The sequence below is a fragment of the Eleginops maclovinus genome, chromosome 11 (assembly GCF_036324505.1).
Source record: "Eleginops maclovinus isolate JMC-PN-2008 ecotype Puerto Natales chromosome 11, JC_Emac_rtc_rv5, whole genome shotgun sequence".
In the NCBI taxonomy this organism is placed as follows: Eukaryota; Metazoa; Chordata; class Actinopteri; order Perciformes; family Eleginopidae; genus Eleginops; species Eleginops maclovinus.
The window spans coordinates 18,185,089-18,205,487 of record NC_086359.1 but is presented as its reverse complement, the minus strand read 5'-3'; the positions used below and the strand labels follow the sequence as shown (position 1 = coordinate 18,205,487).

General features: G+C 38.7%; 1 protein-coding gene across 1 annotated transcript; it reads right to left on the bottom strand.

The window, feature by feature from the left end:
• Window positions 1–482: 482 nt before the first annotated feature.
• On the bottom strand, window positions 483–6,751 carry LOC134872232 (protocadherin-10-like). The gene is given in 6 exon segments (XM_063895438.1): window positions 483–2,095; window positions 2,098–2,253; window positions 2,839–2,951; window positions 3,034–3,101; window positions 4,120–6,264; window positions 6,266–6,751. Coding segments are annotated over 6 exon segments (2,985 nt in total). The 5' UTR covers window positions 6,653–6,751; the 3' UTR covers window positions 483–1,979.
• Window positions 6,752–20,399: the final 13,648 nt, after the last annotated feature.

Below are 20,399 nucleotides of genomic sequence, written 5' to 3'. Positions count from 1 at the left end.
TTTGTTTTATTTTGGTAAACCGGGCCTAATTGGAGTTTTCGCTTGTTTTTATAAATTAATATGTCTAAATAGAACCTAATAAAATGAATTTATGGTATAGACTAACTGTTCCTCATTAATCTTTGTGAAATGACTTAAGCTACCTATGCTAAATCACTGTGCGGCACACAGTGGTTACTTGCTTTTATTTAAATACCTTAGTATTGAATAAACCATAAACAAGTGTGTTTATACTTGTCACTTTAGGCCACCCACACGTAACTGTTCGCACAGTTAATTATGCAACTCACTTTTATACAAATGTAGTAGTCCCTGGCCTGTTTTTTTTTTGGTTAAAAATATTTTATTTTGGAAAATAAAGACATTCAAGTACCCCAAGCCAAGTCTAGGGAAGGAATGCAACAGGAAAAAAGTACAGAGTTGAAGACAGATTTATTGATATGAATATATACTGTACATAGACTAAATACAGAGTGATTCGTTCTTCTAAGCGTAACTGTGTAATCCATAAACATATCACACACAATGATTAATACAAAGGTGGATGCATATAACCGGTGATAAAGAGCAGTTGTGTGACATACAGTGTGTGTTACTTATAGTAGCATTACACCCTTGTTATTGCCATTCTTAGTGCTAATGTGACATGTCAATGGAAGGGTTGACTGAACAGGCCAACGTGCAAAATCACAGTTGCGATGCGATTCCTTGTAAAGAAACCCCTCAATGAAACCTGCCTACTGGACACATAACATGTTTAAACTTATCAAAACAAAGTCATATACTGTATCTGAAATCAGAGGCATTTGCCATGGGATCTGTTGTCTACGTATTGCTCTTAACACTTTCAATGGAACTCACGTCTTATGCAATATAAACGTTATAATCTGCTCAGACTTTAGTTATAAGCACTCATAAGTATAAATAACACTTTCATACCTGTTTTAAGTTGAACTTTTATGGTAACTTAACACACTTATGGTCAAGGGTAATTTCTAAGTATTTATTATGTAGTGTATCATTATTTTCATAGTGTTGATTTATTTTAATCCCTGTTATAATGCATTATAATGTGATTGAAAGATATATCTGCAGTGTTTTAAATGAAGTATTTGCCAATGTAAAGGCAGAATACATAATAAGCTGGTTATAAGTCACTATAAGTGATAATTGTTTGCTTTATTAAAAATATGTATAACTACATCTAAAATGGCAGTGAGTGACCAGCACAAGAAAGCATTGATACTGCTCCTTCACCTTTTGAGTCATTTTACAATGCTTTATAATGGGTAATGGTTATTGCTTGAATGCCTTTTAATATTAATGAGTGCTTATACTGATTTATAACTGCACACGGTCTTTGCCATCTGTTTGCAGAGCTTGTGCATTGGCTGCATTCACACTCAATAGACTTGTGAACAAATGACCTGTCACTAATGTAATGCAGCAGTCATGATTGGATGGAAGATGTTGAACCTATACAACTGTGGCACTGCTTCATTTTCCAACCAAAATATATGGATCTGTGAAAAAAGTTTTTTTTAAAGCAAAACAGTTATGGATTTAAATCACACATCTTAAATATGACAGCTTTAAGTAGACACTTTTACTTTAAAGGGCTTTAAAGTTTAATACCAGGCGTTTGTCGCTTTAAGACACAAAGGTATGTTGCTGTCTACATAAAAGTGATTGATACATACCCTTTTTTAATTTACTGTAAGCTTTTTAAATTGGACTTAATGATGGTAAAGTCATCCTTTGTTCCCAACATGACTCAAAATATACTTCATTTATACTTTATTATTCCATCAAAAATAAAAATATACTTGTGGTATTAAATTCCACTGGAAAAAATGAGAAACATGTCTGTCAGGCTTCCAGAGAAATTCTTTAACTGGGAAAGAGATTTATAATTAGAAACGGAACTAATAATGGCATATATATATATATATATATATATACAGAATATACAGTAGAGTTCAATTGAAGATGTCATTACTCACGATGAGACTATCATCAATGTCAAAAGATTGTTCATAGCTTGAGATGAATCTCTTTTTCTTTCCAAAAGTAGAGAAGGTGTTGTAGACATCAGCTCTCCTCTGGGAGCCAGCTTCAGAGTGCTGTAGTCCGACGTTGTGCCGGGTATGTATACATTGTGCTGGTAGTCTGCTGCTTCAGAATTAGGCTGAGTGTACTTCGGAGTCCATGAGTAGTGAGGGAGTGTCCCCTCCTGAAGAGACATCTTGCAGTCTGTAAAAATGCACATAAATTACAGTTTGTATCGGGAGATTATTTCTGCAAAAAGCTCCTATTTACATATTCGATTTAAATAAGGTGGTTTTAAAAAGGCATCTTCTTAATTTCAGCTTTTTGGCTAAAAAGAAGAAATCTCCTTAAAAGTAATCCTCGTGTTGATGCATTTAAATCCCCCTGGTATTATCTATTCAGTTTACCATTTCATACTTCAGAATAAATCCTCAGGAACAGACACAGGGAGAAAACAGACACAGGGAGAAAACAGACACAGGGAGAACAGACACAGGGAGAACAGACACAGGGAGAAAACAGACACAGGGAGAAAACAGACACAGGGAGAAAACAGACACAGGGAGAACAGACACAGGGAGAAAACAGACACAGGGAGAACAGACACAGGGAGAACAGACACAGGGAGAACAGACACAGGGAGAAAACAGACACAGGGAGAACAGACACAGGGAGAACAGACACAGGGAGAACAGACACAGGGAGAACAGACACAGGGAGAACAGACACAGGGAGAACGCCCCCCGCTCCTCTTTCCTGTGAATAATAATGAGCCAAAAATGTACCTACCATTCATATGGCTTCCCCAGGTCCAATACTGTGGAGCCACAGCACAAGAAAACCCATGGGCATCGTATTTTTGTTGACGTGTAAGAGTGCCCTCCATATTTGCTGAACTATACCTTGGGACAAAATTTGACAGCACAAGTATAAGTAATGGCGTGTGCGTGTGCGTGTTTTTACTGGCTCGACTAATGCATTCACCTCTTGTATGCTGAGTTGCGTTGGTTTTTGGTCAAGGTCCAGTCGTTGGTAATACTTGCATACTTAAGCTGCAGAGATGGAACACAAAGAACAATTACTGATCAACTCATGCAGAACAACTGCACTGCATTAATGTCCAGATGTAGTCATGTGATATATTGTAGATAATTGTACAAAGTATGTCCAAACCAGGTTTCAAAACATTAGACCAATCACAACAAATGTTGTGGCGTTTTCACTTGTCACTATAAATGAAGTATTTGGGTGCAAATGTGTTTAGTCCATGGAAGAAAAGTCTCAATTTGTGTTTTAATGAAAGAGCTTGAAAAACTTGAAGACTTTAATTTCATCTAATTTATTTTATAAAACTATTACGCAAATTGGACTAAATCCCACAACATCTGCACATTACATTAAAAGCTCTCTGGTGCAACATTTAAATGAGGGAGAAGCTACACATCTGCTAAAAATAGCTACATTATTTAGTCACTAATCTGCTTAATGTGAGGATAAATATTAGTGGTTGGTTACACTGAGGTAGATGAGCACAAACACACTAGCAGTCAAATCTGGGATACAAATGTGCAATACATTACCCATGCGACACCATTTAAGTATATCATACACACATTGACACACTGTTGGAACCTTAACAGATTGCATAGTTTATGGTCACTATATTAGTTGGTTAAAACTTCTTTTTCCAATGGATAACAAATAATGTATTTTTCTTTGAATGTTTTATCCTGTAGATAACGGTGGTTGAAATAGTTCTAATATCATTTAATTAATTGATATAATATTCACAAATTTAATAGCGTTTAACAGTTCATCACCCCTTTTACAAAACCATTTTTGAAATATATTTGAATTTAAAAAAGATTGGCTTAGAGCGTCCCCTAGTGTGTAAATGCATGGTGACATTGCCCCTGACTCACCCTTTCTGTTATTTCTAATTCATGTAAGACAACAGGATGAGTAAATACATACCGTTTTTGGACAAGTTTATTGATTAAAGTGTAGTATAAGAGAAAAAATTCCTCTGTTATTTTGATTATTAGACTTCTGTATATGTCCATTTATTACCTCGTTTGGGGTCGCTGCTCTGTTGTTGGCCAGCTCATTACGGTCCAGTGCACTCCAGCCAGAGGTGAGGTACTCTGTGCTCTTGGCATTATTCTGCTGAACTGACATCACCGGGCTGCAGGGCTTCAGGAACATGAAGTCACTTTTGGACGACTCCGGAGTCAGACACATTTTGTAGCAGTAGACCTGAGGGAGAGGTCCGTTGCCGTTTGCCTCTGCGCACACGGGCGCTCCTGCGGGCATCCGAACATTCAGATTGGACTTTTTGAACACCTCTTCCGTGGTAGAGGATTCTGAGCTAGAGCAGCAGCAGCAGCAGCAGCAGCTGATGGAGGGGAAGTTTGACTCCCTGTTGGACGCTCTGCCCTTCAGCTTGCGCACTGAAACCAGGACGATGATAGCCACCAGAAATATGAAGGAGATTGCGCCCAGAGACACGATTAAGTACAGACTGAAGTTAGGGCTATGATGCGGGCTTAGTGACAGGTCACCTAAATCGGGCTGCGAATCTGGCAGGCTGTCAACCACTGACAGGATGATGGAAACAGTGGCCGAGAGGGGCGGCTGACCATTGTCCTTCACGAGAATGACCAATCTGTGCCTTGCGGGGTCTTTCTCCACCAACTGGCGAATTGTCCTGATCTCGCCTGTGTAAAGAGCCACGCTGAACAAGCTCGGGTCTGTTGCTTGGAGCATCTGGTAAAAGAGACGCGAGTTTTGACCCGTGTCTGCGTCCACGGCGCTGATTTTGGAGACAAGGTAACCTGCATCAGCTGACTTGGGCACTGCTGCTGTTGTCGCGGAGCTGTTTTGCGCCACCGGTGACACAATCACAGGTGCATTGTCGTTTTGGTCCAGAATAAAGATGTTCACTGACACGTTGCTGCTCAGAGGCGGGAACCCTGCGTCCTGAGCTTGAATTGTGATCTGAAAGTTTTTAAGTTGTTCGTGGTCAAAGGATCGCAGTGCGTAAATGTTCCCATTGTCAGAGTTGATGGACACGTAGGTGGACACGGGCATTCCCCGTATGTCCCCCTCAAGGATGGAATAGGAGAGGTAAGCATTTTGTCCAGAATCTGGATCCAGTGCAGTCACCGAGCATATAGATGCACCAGGCGCGTTATTCTCAGTCAGATACACAGTGTACGACGGTTGTTTGAAGAGAGGCGCGTTATCATTCACATCAGACACTTGAACCAGGATAGTTTTCCTGGTGAATAAAGGTGGGGAGCCCATATCTCGCGCTGTTAGTGTGATGTTATACTCAGCCACTGCCTCTCTGTCCAGAAAATCAGAAGTTACTAATGTGTAGTAGTTCTTAAAGGAGGAGTGGAGCTGGAATGGCACGTGATGCGGGATCTCACAGTCCACATTACCGTTTTCACCTGAGTCTTTATCCATCACGCTGATGACGGCTATCACAGTCCCCGGGGGCGCGTCCTCCTGCACAGGTGTGGACACCGATGTCAAGATCACTTCCGGGAGGTTGTCATTTTTATCCAAAACGTTCACCAGCACTTTACAGTGCACTGCCACCGCCGAGGGTCCTTTATCTTTAGCCTGAACATAGATTTCATGCATCCTAGCCTTTTCATAGTCAATCACTCCTTTCACCTTTATTTCCCCCGTGCGCGAGTCCACGCTGAAGAGCTGGCGCACCTTGATGGGCGCATGGCCACTGAACGAGTAGGTGATGTCAGCGTTGGGACCCTCATCTAAATCTGACGCGTTGAGTTTTATGACCACGGTACCTTTAGGTGCGTTTTCTGCCAGCCTCACTCTGTAAAAGGACTGATCGAACACAGGCGCGTTATCGTTCGCATCCAAAACGGTGATATCAATTTGCGCAGTGCCTGATCTCTCCGGTGCGCCTCCATCCACCGCGGTCAGGACCATCTGATGCGCACTTTGCTGCTCTCTGTCCAGCGGGCTCTGCAGGACGAGCTCTGCAAATTTGCTGCCATCACTTCGCGTCTGTATGTCCAAAAGGAAATGCTCGTTCACACTCAGCAAATATGTGCGCAGGGAGTTGGATCCCACATCTAAGTCCTGTGCGCTCTCAAGTGGGAAACGTGATCCTGGTGTAGCAGACTCTGAGATGTCCAGATTAAACTCGGTCCATGGGAAACTAGGCGAGTTGTCGTTTCACGTCCAAAATCTCCATCTCCACCCTGTACAGCTCCAGGGGGTTTTCAATGACCACCTGCAAGTGGAAAGAACAGGACAAACTCTGCTCGCATAGTTCCTCTCGGTCAATTCTCTCATTGACGAATAAAACTCCATTTTCCAAATTCACCTCCACATATTGCTTCTTGGCACCAGAGACTATCCGGAATCTGCGCGCAGAAAGCCTGTCTAAATCCAAGCCCAGGTCCTCTGCGATGTTGCCAACAAAAGCTCCATGCTCCAGTTCCTCAGGGATGGAGTAGCGAATCTGTCCCCGGACTGCATCCAATAAACAAGTGCACAACGTAAATAGGCAAACTGTATGCCATCTCCAAAACAGTCTTTTCTTTACCCCTTGTGTGTCCATCTGGATGAAGCAATGCACCTCACACTTAAAACTGCTTACGGGATGATTCAGGCAGAATTGTGCAAAATAGAGTCTGGCAAAAAACTTGACATTGGTGGAACAGCGACTGCCTGCCTGAGAGAAAAGAGAGGAGAGAAAGGGGGGCGTGCAAGGGCTAGCCTATCTCTCTCAGATTAGTGCGTGTTTCGTGTGTCTCTGTGTGTGCACGTGTTTAGTATTGGCCCTATACTGTTCCAATAGAAGGGAAACGACATCTGCTGGGATAATCTTTCCTGCCTACTAGCCCGATCGAATTCATGTCCCAGTCTCTAGGCTCTGCCCGGGGTCAAACGCACTTGATCCAATTTCTTACAGGAGTGTTTCATCATTTCTCAACTGATACGCTGAGTTCAGCATAATCCAAAATAAACAAACATATTTACTCTAACTTAATCAATTGATTAAAAGAAGTAAGACTTATTATAAAAGTCATTTAAATGAATCAGTTTACTTTAAATATTTTTCCAATTGATGTATTATTATTAGCACAGGATAGAGAAACATGAATAAATTGTCCTTTGAGAGATATGGCATTAAAGGATTTTTATTCGAAACTTAGAAACTCTTAATCGGATACAAACAAACCTTTTCATATTGACTCCAATTCACTAAATTGATTTAAAAAGTGAAATTTTTAATTCAATTTATTTTATTTAATCAGCTTATTTGAAATGTTTTACTAATTGAGGTATTATTATTACAGCACAGGATAGGGAAAGTGAATTAATTGTCCATTTAGAGATTTGGAATTAAAGGATTTTTGAAAGAAAACTTTCAATTAAGTAATTTTCATATCTGTGATATGTGTGAAAATCCTATAATACTTGTTTATGTTATTAGAGGAAGTGGTAATATCAGTTGAACCTTAATCAAATCAGTGTAAAAGAGAAGAGGATGCCGCTTAAAGCAGCTTTAAAAGGTCCTGCTAAATGAAAAACAGAATGATAGCAATCCTTTAGAAAAACACAGGGACTGCAATGCAGCATTTCCTATATAAAAAAAGAGAAGTGCATATTTCATTATAGAAGCAGTAACTATAAATGTACTAATAAAAGACTAAGTATATTAAGATGACTTTTACTGACTATGTATAGTACGGGTATGAAGCGTTTAAATTGTGAAATTGTCCTCAGGAGGCAGCTCAAACTCCCAGACATCACTGCCCTGGCAAAGATTGCTCATGTTTAAAACAGATTTTTCAGCATATTTTAGGACATAAATACTCAAATAGAGTATCTGTTTACCATCCACCTCAATGCGTGCTCCAACTGTTTGCTCTGAAAAAAAGGAAACACCCAGTTTCCCCTGGTTAAAAGCTGAAAACACAATCTGTCTGCTGGAATGAAGCCGCAGCAGATGGTGAGGTTTTCCACGGGCTCATGCTCTTTTTAATTAATGGAATGGAGATTAGAGGGCATTTTCCCTGGATCATTAGTGAACAGAGGAATTAAGACATTTTGTGAGGAATAATCCCAAGGCTATCCATGTGATGCACATGTGGTTTTCTCTCAGTGGTCATACTGACCTGCTTTTCTCTGCCCTAAGTGCATGGCATCACTTACGCACTGTAGAAACTAAGTAGCTGGGATAAGGGGACACAACCACCACATTTAGGGATCAAAAATACAAAAGAGATTATCTCTCTGTCACTCGTCCCCCTCTCCCTCTCTTGCACACACACACACACACACACACACACATTGACAACCCCCCCGTGTCTCTCCCCCTTCCTCATCCTCCCACTCAAGGGCAAAAGTAGAATATCAATCCCTTTGTCTTTAACTACTTTCCACTTTAAAACTGAAGGATTAGGATAGGTTAGCCTATATTCTGCGGCTTTTAACACTTAAGCGGTTTTAGTTATGTTTCCGCTCTAATGGTAGCATGTCTGCTGTCTGCCATGTTCTGAGTGCTCCTAATTATTTTTGCATTTTATTTAACCTCTTGTGAAACACTGCAGATGCTCTGCACCACCTGCTATCGAAAGCCGACAGCAAACTGACAGCAATGACTTCTCACATGATTGACTGCTGCGGTAATGAGAGAAATCCTACTCTCCTGTTTGTGCTGCCATATAGATACATAAAAACAGCTTGTATGTGTGCTAGATAAGAAGGAGACACCCCAGGTAAACAGGGTAGCAGCTTAGACCTATTTATATCACCATGAAACCCTGATTCCCTTACATCAAGGCGATTCTTTCTTCCAGCTACTAGTTTTTTAAATGTATAAATATGTACTCGTTTGCATATATTTCCAGAAGATACATCTACGGTGGCCGACAGGGGCAGACGCGTTACAGCGGCTAAAAACACGTCCATTAGGAGAAAAGTGCTGCAGTTTAAAAAAAAAATGTAAATAAGAAAACACAGCCAAAACACATGCAAGAAGCTCAAAACACAATGGAAACAGGAACCCTAAAAGGGAATACACACAGCTGGTGTCCCTTTTTCCATTGTGTTTTGAGCTTCTTGCAGCGTTATGCATTTGCAGCAATACGTTTAAGCAGCGCTTTTAAAAAACACAGTGCGTTTCATCAAGTTGGTGAATGTTGCACAAGCGTTGTCAAGTTAGTGAAGATGTTCCTGCATTTGCATCTGTTTTGGCACATTTATGCATTATTTATTCATTTTCATCGTTTTTTTGAAAGTGCAGCACATTTCTCGTAGTGTAAGTGTTTTGGGCCTGTGTAAATCTGAGCATTAGATGAACCGGTTCAAAACTCTCCTTTCATATTGTCAACATTTTAGAGTCAAAAGGTCTTTCCAGATGGAATTTGGAATTTCTCTTTGTAAAGGTCCATTAACGATAGAAAAGCCAAAATAAATCTTCCTTTTGTTACAATTTTAGGGATACAATGATACGAGTTACTAAAAGGATCTTTTGAGGATCTAACAATCATCCTCTGCCAGCACACCCAATGGTTAGTTCCTACTGAGTTCAAATGGTCAGAGTGGTCCTTTGAAATGTACAGTTTATTTAAAAAGAAGCAAGATAAATTACTTGGATATATTGGCCTCTCTGCAGTATGGAACACATATTTGAAAAGCTATAATCCAGCTATTGATTGGAAGAGAATACACCATGTAATTACAATTAACTGATTATGATACACAGATATCAAGAAATGCTTTCAGTTGAGAATGTTCCCAAGCCCAATATGCCTTCTGGTACAAATGTACACAGGTTTTTGCAATGCTCTGCAGTTTAACAGCTCTGGAGACAATTGATTGAAATAGTATCTGAGACCATTGGAATTCAGATACCATGTCTACCAAATATTGTATTGCTGAATGATGATTCCTTTCTAAATGTACAAAACAATCAGAAAAGGTGGCTTTTTGTTGGTTTCCCTGCAACCAAAGTGTGAGTTTTCTGGCTCACACAGGGTTAAAAATGATGGAAGGAGATGGGTTTGTGGCAAACAATCAAAGTTTATTTGACAATATCCAACACAAAATCTGTGGCCATAGGTTCCCCTCTCAGACCCCAGCCTACTGCAAGCGACCAGAACCAGGTTACCAGCAGGCTTTTATTTAGTGATGATCATTACCTGATTCCGATCAGTTGTTTGGCCTCCGGCTTAAGCCACTCCCATCACTCCAGCAGCCGGCGCCCTAACACCCCACTCCCACACAAAGAAATCATCATGACTCGATGGAAACTCCAAAACAATAGATATCTTCCTTTCATGACAAACTCATTTCAGAACTGTCGATTACATCTTTAAACAATCCGTGGGCAATCAAAATGTGATAAAAAGATGGTCACAAAATAATGCAAACAAGGCATTATGTAATGCTAACTTTAGTTGATATTGGAGAAATCTACAGATGCAAAAATGCAAATTTAGGAAAATGAATTTGTATTTTAGGTATTTTTCTCCCAAAAACCTGAAATGAGACACGTTATCAGAATCAGAATCCAGAGTCAAGTGTACTGCCAGGTACGTTTACACATACAAGGAATTTGATTTGGTGTCTGGTGGTGCGAACATAAACAATTTAAGAAAATAAGTTGTAAAAGTAGGTCAAAAATATAAAGGTTATAAAAAACAAGTATTTTAAAGAAGCGTTACAAAATAAATGCTAAAGACAAGTATTTACACCAAATTTAAATTTAAATATACAAAGAACCTTAAGACTAAACATATAATAAAACACCTAGGATGGTAAAAATATGGTAATAAATGGCAAACTACAGTGAATTGGTGTTATAGGAGCAGAATAGCCCAACATTGACCAGTGCATGAACAACAAGGGTCCCACAAATTGTATACACGCTTTATGGAAAGGGTGCTAGATTAATACCGGAAACTTCAAAAACAATGCAAATAAAAAAACAGAAATGTGCCAAAACATATGCAAAGGAAAAACAAACAGGTGCAGCATTTATCAAACATTCACCAAGTTGACGAAACATGCGCAGCGTTTACTAAAATTACTGCATAAATGAAACGCTGCAAATAAAGAACGCAAAGAAACGGGGACACTTAAAATTGATGCACACAAGATTGGACCTGCGCACTTGTTGACGTCAGGGGATTATAGGGTTCCTTGGTGAATGTTTTCTTAATGCTGTGCATGTGTTGTCAAATTGGTGAATATGTTTCTTCCATTTGCATGTGGCAAATTTGTATTTCTATACTTGCCTGGTTTTTGAAAGTGCAGCGCATTTCTCCTAATGGAAGTGTTTTGGGCGCGTTTGCACCTGGAGGCCACCGCAGGAAACAGTATGGACAAGTTTACACACAGTATGAATTTTAACAGTCTGTTCAACAGGAAAGAATAGCGTTGAAGTATGTTCATACATTTACATTTGTGTTGGTCTAAAATAAATTGATGGTTTGATTTTAACAAGCGCACCCATTACAATAAATATCATTATAAGGAAAAAGGATTCTGGCTCCACTCAGGCTATTACTTCTATTATCATAGATTTTCATAAAAATAATTCAGCAAAAATTCATTTGGATATTAACTCATGCGCATGGTTGGTTGTGTTCATTATTACATTCAGAACAAAAACGGCCATTCTCTTTTTCCTCAGAGTGCGGAGAAATCAGTGAAGTTCTTCGTACTTATTTGATGTATTATCATATTATTACTTCATGTATATAATCATCATCATCATAACCATATAGTGTGCACAGGTCTTATATCCAAAGGGAAAGTAAGATAATGCCTGTAAAGTTTTATGTGAATACCTTTCATACCTCCTATAAATGTAGCCGGCTTTCCTGAGTTATTAAACCCGGCTCGCTGTTTTTGCTGAAACAGGGCATGGATGTCAGATAAAGTGGGACAGCTGAGAGCTTAGTTGTTATTGGAGTTGTCACACGGTAACCTCTTGACACTGATAGTTGGCTCAGAAAGCCTCCATGGAATCATCTCTGTATTCTTGTTTAGCAACTCACAGCCACAGGGAGAGTGAAAAGCAGAGGCAGTGAAAATAACCTGCCTCTCTCTCATTTTCCCCACTTACAAGTTGATGTGTGCATGAGGCAACCACCAGCTCACTTGATGGTTACATTATGAGATGTTTTGGCATGGAATCAACTGTGAGCAGTCATAACTGCAGAAGGAAGCTGAGAGTGACATAATGGAAATATCGTGTTTTCTCTTAGCATTTTAGATTTCCCCATTCTGAACTGATAGCATACTTCATGTCCTCTAAAACATCTAACTTTGTAAACTTGAGTAACCTCTTTCACTCCCCCCACCCTACAATAGACCCCGTTTGTCCCTTTTTTTTTAGAGGGGCAGGGGATATTAAGGGTTACCCTGATAGTTGTCTATGTCACCTGGAAGCTACAAACTAAAAGATTACATTTAGATGTAACTTGGCTCTAAGTGAATTTATTATGTAACAAACATTTGTTTTTTTATAGGCGTGTGATGAGTGTGTAAGGGCTTAGGACATTATGATGGATATGAAGTATATATGATGGCCATCCCCATGCTTTATTATGTCTTAAGTTGATGCAGTCATTTTTGGGTCATGACTGTGTCACTTGTTACAGACTCATATTATATACATATACATGCAATATTTAAAAAAATTCATTTAACCTGTAAAATATAACATTAGGACCATGAGCAACATTTAAATCCATGCTGCAATCGAAATCTATTTAGCAGTTAATTCTTCAATTGGATGCCTACCACTTCTCTGTTATGGAAACTGCTCAGATTTTTTTTCTTTTGCCAATGTGGCTAGGACATGTTTATGTCCTATGAATAACTTCCGTCTGTATTTTGTTAGTGTAAAGTTTCATTAGGCTGTGAGGTCACAACAGTCTGTGTTATACATTGAGGACAAGTTGAAAAAAATTGTCTTATTCTGACTTACAGCATCACAAATGAAACAGCTGGGCTCTTTAAATATACAAAAGTCTCAGCTTTCCAGTCATACAATTTAGGCAATTCCAAGGCTGTTTAGGGACCCTGGCTAGCACACAGATTTAGAATACGCGAAGAAAAAAAACCACATCTGTACTGCATGTATACCGGTACCAACGTTGATATAAAGAAATCTGTCAAATACAGACAAACTTCAGTAGCAATAACAGAAACAGAGCATTCAGTTTATCACCCAGACTCAATGTATTACAAATTCACCCTCAAAATAGGTCACAAGTGTCAATTTCGGTTTCACTCCATCGATGTAGCTTAAGTGCAAACTATATACACATTTTAACAACATTTTAAAATAACAACATTTTAAAATAACACGAACAGTTCTATAACATCAAACAGTAATCATATCCATCACTTAACACTATACCAATTTCCATAAGCTATTAAGAGATACAAGAGCCAAAAAAGTCGTTGTGTAAAGCAAACTTAAAACCTTGGGATATGCCTGTAAGTCTTTCTTCAGGTGAAAGAAAACACAAACCCACGGTGCAGCCACTAACGTGACTGCCTGCAAGACCTAACCCAGGTCAAATGAATACTCATTGATAGCCAACCATGCGGTATCTGAGAAAAGCCGACAGTTTATTACCAAAGTTTGTCAAACGAGACGGAAATGTCAAAACGATTATTAAAACACACGGAATGAACATAAGCTTACATGAGTTGACATTGATCATTTTACCAGCTACTAACCTCCAGATTAGGTGCAGCAGCAAGGAGACACGAGTGGTGGAGTAAGTCTCCCCCTGAGACAACCCGGGGTGCAACTGCTACCATGTCAAAAGTTCCACATGGGTGCTGCCTACATTTATCTTTTTTTTTCCTTTCCTAACACATATAAAATTTAAACTGATGTGACTGTCACCTACGTTAATAGGGATACTATTAATCCAGTGAACTCCACTAAATGACTGTTGTAGGTATTTACATTAAATAAACACCAAACTATTGCACAACTTCGGAGTGAACCTCCAAAAAATAACACAATTTTGTCCAAACTGCATAGAATTAGCATAACGTGGGAATTAATGTAAAGGACAGACTATTGGTTACCCATCGAACCAGTTTCCAATAAGATATCTTGTGTTGCGAGTTCGAAGGAGATTGTGACCATTCCAGTTTTTTCCTTCTGGCCAAAATATGGCACTTTATCTAGCTGAACATGGTTGGTAACACTGGATACCTTATATTTTTACTATGATACCAGCTGATACTAGCTTTGAAACTGATCCTACTACATCTTAAAAAATATAGTAAAGTCTGCAAGGTCCGGTTGGTGTGTCACTAGTATCTGAATAGCCATCACGTCTGCAGTTACACACTGTCCTTTGTTACCTTATCTGTTCCAAATACTAGTCGTTTCTGCTAGTAAGCCATCAAAAAATGGCTACATGTACACTTGACCTGCAGACAATTGGCTAATGAGGAGTTAGAAAGTGGTTTCAATAAGAGGCAGACTCAGAGACTATAGAGCAATTCAGGTCACTACCGTATATATGGAGCGACTACACAATTACCCCACCAACAAGCAGCTGTGTCTTTCCTACAACACACCAACACCACGCATCAATAGAGAGATTGCTCAGACTGTGTAACATGGTCTTCTTTCCCAGGGGGATGGACTGTTAGACAGCCAATTTGAGAGGCTTCTCCTCTGTTGCCATGATCATTACTTATCAAGGAACGGAGAGGCAGACTGCAGACAGAAGCAGAGACTGCCTTTGTCTGACCCGCTATTTATATTTGATCTCTTTCAGATATCAGTTTTTGCAGTTTTAATCAACAAAATAACAGATGTTATAATTTCCAGTTATGCATTTATTTTGACTTTCTTTACCAATATTGATACACTTTCTGACCTTTCGGTCTTCAAAATGTTGTTCATGACATTCTTATCTTATGACATATCGGAGGTTTAAAGCTCTTTAAAAATAATCATAAAGTCTGTGAACAAGAGCCTCAGCATAGTCCTGCAATTGCAAGAACCATACTGTATGTGAAAATGCATTCTGTCGCATAATCTTTTCAGAATATTGTTACACAGGTTGCAATAAAAAACCTTTGGAAGCAAGGGGCTATATACACTATCCAGGGTTCTAATTTAGCTCATTATATGGCTCTGCTCATTGTTTACAGTCAGATTAGCAACTTCAGGTATGCAAATAGAGTTGGATTTGCGAGCCAAAGATGTCTACAACCAGATTCTTTCACAAGCAAATTTTAAGCTAATAAAGCTCTATTGTTGTTGGACATAGGCCCAGAGACTGTTGAGCTGAACCAAACCAAAGCCTACTTTTGTATTATTTGTCAGATCTACACAGTATAAACGTAAACTAAAATGCTACCAACATCTAAATCTAAACTGTGAGTTTTCAGCGTGCAGTTGCAGGCCTTTTGCGGGTTACTCGGATGCAAATAAGCGGCAACTTCCAGGCCTACAAAGCTAATGTGGAAATGCCTTAAACCTGCATTTTTTCTTCTTTCTTCACTCAGCTTCACAAACTAGCAGAACATTTTCCACCATTTTCTGCTAGTTTGTGGTCATAACGCTAGACTGGTGCTGATTTTTGATCGACATGGTTCAGTATGCTGTTGCACTTTGAAACACTGTTGATGGGATACAATACCTTTGTATACAACTTAATTCAACTTAAGTTTCATTTTTGGACTGCTTGGAAAGACTGTAGGACACTTAAATAGTTTTGATTCAACTTACAAATATTTCCATCATGTGTTTCAATTATGATTGAAAAATAGTCATTTTGAGTATGTAATGTTTCAAAGAGTCCAAGGTTAGATATTTAACTTGTTTTGTTCAACCAACAATGTGATACTCAAGCTTAATTGACTTTAAAATAGTAAATTAGTAGATTAGGAGACAACAATTCTTAATTTCTTAGCAAATGGCCTACTCTCTTTTTGAATGGTTGGCATTTCTTTTTCTGTTAATCAGGTTATGATTTTAGCACTATATCCACTAATGCTCTAGGAAATGTTCAGATGCTTTACTTAAAAGTTTGGCACACCCATAGTAAACACACACACTGGATTTGAATTATTTTGGCTGACTAGACGATTTATCAGGATTTGGCCCGTACACAAAGTGCTTGTTTCTCATCTCCCTCGCTCCACTGTAGTGGCACATGGTCGTGCAGGACAAATTACACCTTTATCACTTATACAAAAAGAGAATATCTTTAGTGTTATTAGTAACCCCTGTGCTCAGATGATAATGAGCTACCCATAATTCAATGAAAACGTCACTTAGGTTTAGCATGTTAGCTTTTGAAGTCACCAAATTAATATGGCAACTTTTGACATGAGAGTGGATGCAAAACCTGCTATGCTGAAACCACTTATGCACAAACAAGGGGTACTCTTCAAGTCTGAAAAGTGAAGTCACTGCCAAAGTGCTTTACCCTTGTGACTCCAACTGTTGCATAAAGCATTTGGATTGGGTAAAAGTCTATGAAATGATCCTACTTCTCAACTTGGCTAGTTTCAGGTCCTCTTCAGTATACGATGATGTTCGCTTAGCAAATGATGTCCAATTGAGTGAAAACACTGAAGAAAGTAGCAACCTTGTGAGTGGCAGGTTGTTGTAACAGTGTTGTTGGATTTGGGTGTGGTCCGTGTTTTTGACTAAACAAAAGCCCATTATATTCGCAGTGCGTTTCGTGAAAGTTAATTGTAACATTTTCTCCATAAAAATGTTTTTTTCAGGATACGATTGTACTCCATCCACATGTCACTTCCCGCTCCAAAAAACCAAGATGACGAAATCCAAGATGTCACGTCTTATGCAAAGACCGTGTCAACAACTAGATTCCTTTTACACCATTTACATTTACACCATGGAAGGGAGATGCTGTAGCACGTGAGGACCTTATTTAATGTGAGAACACCAATGAAGTTAGTGCCTCAGCATCAGATCGGCCTATGGCGTTTAACCCAAACTTCCTTCTCTACTGTGAGACACTTAGAGTTGAAAAACCAAACCATGTCTATTCACACCATTCTCCAACAAGGAAATACATTGCTCAAACCAGAGTGTCATTTAAGCGCTTATTGTCATGATTTCGACTTGAACAGCATCAGTAACATAGCTAGCTTTGTTACACATTTTTTATTTGCTTTGACTGTCATTGCTTTGTATGAATGTTTCTTTTCCTATATTTCACCCATATACATTATCCTATTTTTACTCAACAAAGACAAGGTGCACTAAAGAGTGGAAGCATATTACCCTGAAACCCTCCACATTGCCCTTTGAGAAGCTGTCAACATTGTCGCTGTCCATGGTGCTGAAATGTGAACGCAATGAGACAGCAGTGTGTTGGGTGTGCAGTGTGGTTTGTTCTCCATGTGGCTGTTTATTAGTTTGGTCACAAGGCACTTGATCGAAGAGAACTCTGGTAATTCCTCCTTGTTCAACAGCCCCTAAGCTTGCCAATAAATCTTTTTAAAACCTTTATGTGAGACCGTCTGTGGAATTACATTAATTTTCCAGTTAATCACACCTAGCTGGAGCCATTGCAGTCTGATACTAAAGCACTGAAAACATACGGTATAGCTTTTTTGCTTTTCTTACAACACTGCAGGTCTACAGTATAGTCAATCTGAGGCTTGCCTATCCTATTTGCTTTGGATCAGACTGTGCAAAGGGCGCCCCTTAGTGTAAGTCTTGAAAATGAAGTTTGAACTTGGTTGTGGAATCTAAACTCTTTAGACCCAGTAGATTTGGAACTGTTTTCTACACGTCTTAGTGATTTTTAATCTACTTATCTGGCTGAGCAAAATCAGGTCGGCTGAATCGGTGACCTCCTTAAAGCCCCTTCTTTAAACATGCTTCTATTGCAGAGACTTCCCTGATTTCACTTAATGTGTAATCTCCTTTTGTATTGTATTTTATTTTTTAATGACATTGTTTGCTATTCTTACATACTCATATACAATATAACATATACATACAATATTTGTTTTTGATCAGTTTTCTTAAAACATAGATCGATGATTAAATTGTGCGATACCAATAATATAGTAATAATAATAATAATAATAATAATAATAATAATAATAATAATAATAATAATAATAATAATAATAAATACAATAATGATAATAACAAAAACAACAACAAGAATAATCATAATAATATACAAATGTCTTTTTTCAAGCCCTTTATTACAGCCTTTGCTCTGTGGTCTCTCTAACTTCCTGTCCTTTGTAACATGCTGATTTGTTCCTAGCATTAATATTCCACTTGCATCTCAATATTTCATTTCTCATTTTAATAAAGCAGCGAGATTTTTCCATTGTTAGCTCATTAAATTTTTCTCTCACATTCTCCATCAACCCAAACCTATTATTGTGTCAGCCTTCTGCAGAAAGCACTCCTCATATGTCTGACAATCAATAAGTGGCAATTTTTAACCAAGCATACCTAAGTAAAGTATTTCTCCCTTTTAGTTTCTGCTGAGTGTGTTCATCCCTCGTAGCGTCATAGCTCTCATGTCTCTCAAGTATGACTTGACACTTTGACTAGTTCATGCTGGTTCTTCTTAGTAAAGACTCTAGTAGTTAACACAGGGTATGGTTGGCTTGGACTGCTAACATACAAACACATACACACATACACTGCCCGGCCAAAAAAAGGTCACAAGCCTGTGGGGGCAGTGCTATGAGCTGGGGTTGCTGCATTGGTCTGGTCTAGGTTCAGCAACGCTATGTGCCCAAAGAATGAGGTCAGCTGACTACCTGAATATACTGAAGGACCAGGTTATTCCATCGGTGGATGTTTTCTTCCCTGATGGCACGGGCATGTTCCAAGATGACAATGCCAGGATCCATCGGGCTCAAATTATGAAAGAGTGGTTCAGGGAGCATGAGACATCATTTTCACACATGGATTGGCCCCCACAGAGTCCAGACCTGAACCAGATTGAGAATCTTTGGGATGTGCTGGAGAAGACTTTGCGCAGTGCTCGAATCTCCCGTCATCAATACAAGATCTTGGCGAAAAATGAATGCAAGACAGATATAAATGTTGAGACATTGCAGAAGCTTGTGGAAACGATGCCACAGCGAATGCTGTGACGTAATCAACGCTAAAGGCGGTCTAACAAATATTAGAGTGTGTGACCTTTTTTTTTGGCCAGGCAGTGTATATATGAATTCACAATTGACTTTGCTGTCATATACTTCCTATTAGTCACTTTCCAGTTATCTGTAATGGATTAAATGTGATTCTCTGTATTGTAATCTTGGCATCCCACAATTGCTTTCTCATTAGATAATTAAAATGAAAGGCATTATTGGCTTACAGCACTATCATCAAGTTCTAACCATCTTCAACATATATGCTGCAATCATGTTACATTGAGGTACTTTGAGAGGACCTAATGCTACATTTCAACATTACACTTACACCCCACTCTTTCATTGTTTGCTGTAAAAACATTGTATTCTATTATATTCTGTGTTGGTCTTTTTATGTTAAATCAGGCCTTGGTTGGCCAATTAAAAAACTAAAACAATATTGTGCGTTTGACCCTTGCTTTCATCAATGAATCAGTGAACACTTAGAGGCAAACCATGTATTCTGCATTACAGTTAGTGATAATATTTGAGGTTCCAAATGCTAATCAAACTTACATCTTTAACTATTACTACAAGAATAGGTCAACTTCCAGTTTGCCCACACTTTGGTAATGTTAGAATGATGTTGACAAATGCACACTTGAAAGATCAATTGCTCAAATTGGGTTAAAACAAGAACATGGTCTTTTAACAACAGTTGTAAGGTAAACAATGAGCTACAACCTCATTTTCATCAACACAAGTAAATACGCCACCACTTCGATTAGACTCTGTAACGCCAAAAGACAAACATTTTTTAATGATATTGCCTGTCATACAGGAAAGTGTTACCAAAACACATTATTCAACACTTTGTTCGAAGACAATATGCTTTTGGATCATTTTGTTTATTTTTCCTATATGGTAAATATAATTCTATGCAATGCTACCACACCACACCATGGTGGTCTTTTGTTGCTACACAACAACACTTATCGTGAAGAAATATGCTTTTGTATAATCATGGCGATTTTTTCTTGTGTAAGATATTAAATAAACTTATTGTTAAACAGAGTGGTACACAATAGCACTTCAGATATCATAGGTGTCCTACTGGTTACACAATTATTCAAAATAAATAGTTTTGAATAATACTGGGAATTTCAATGTTCAATGAATTCTCTGTTATTCAGTAAAGTACGAAAAGCAAT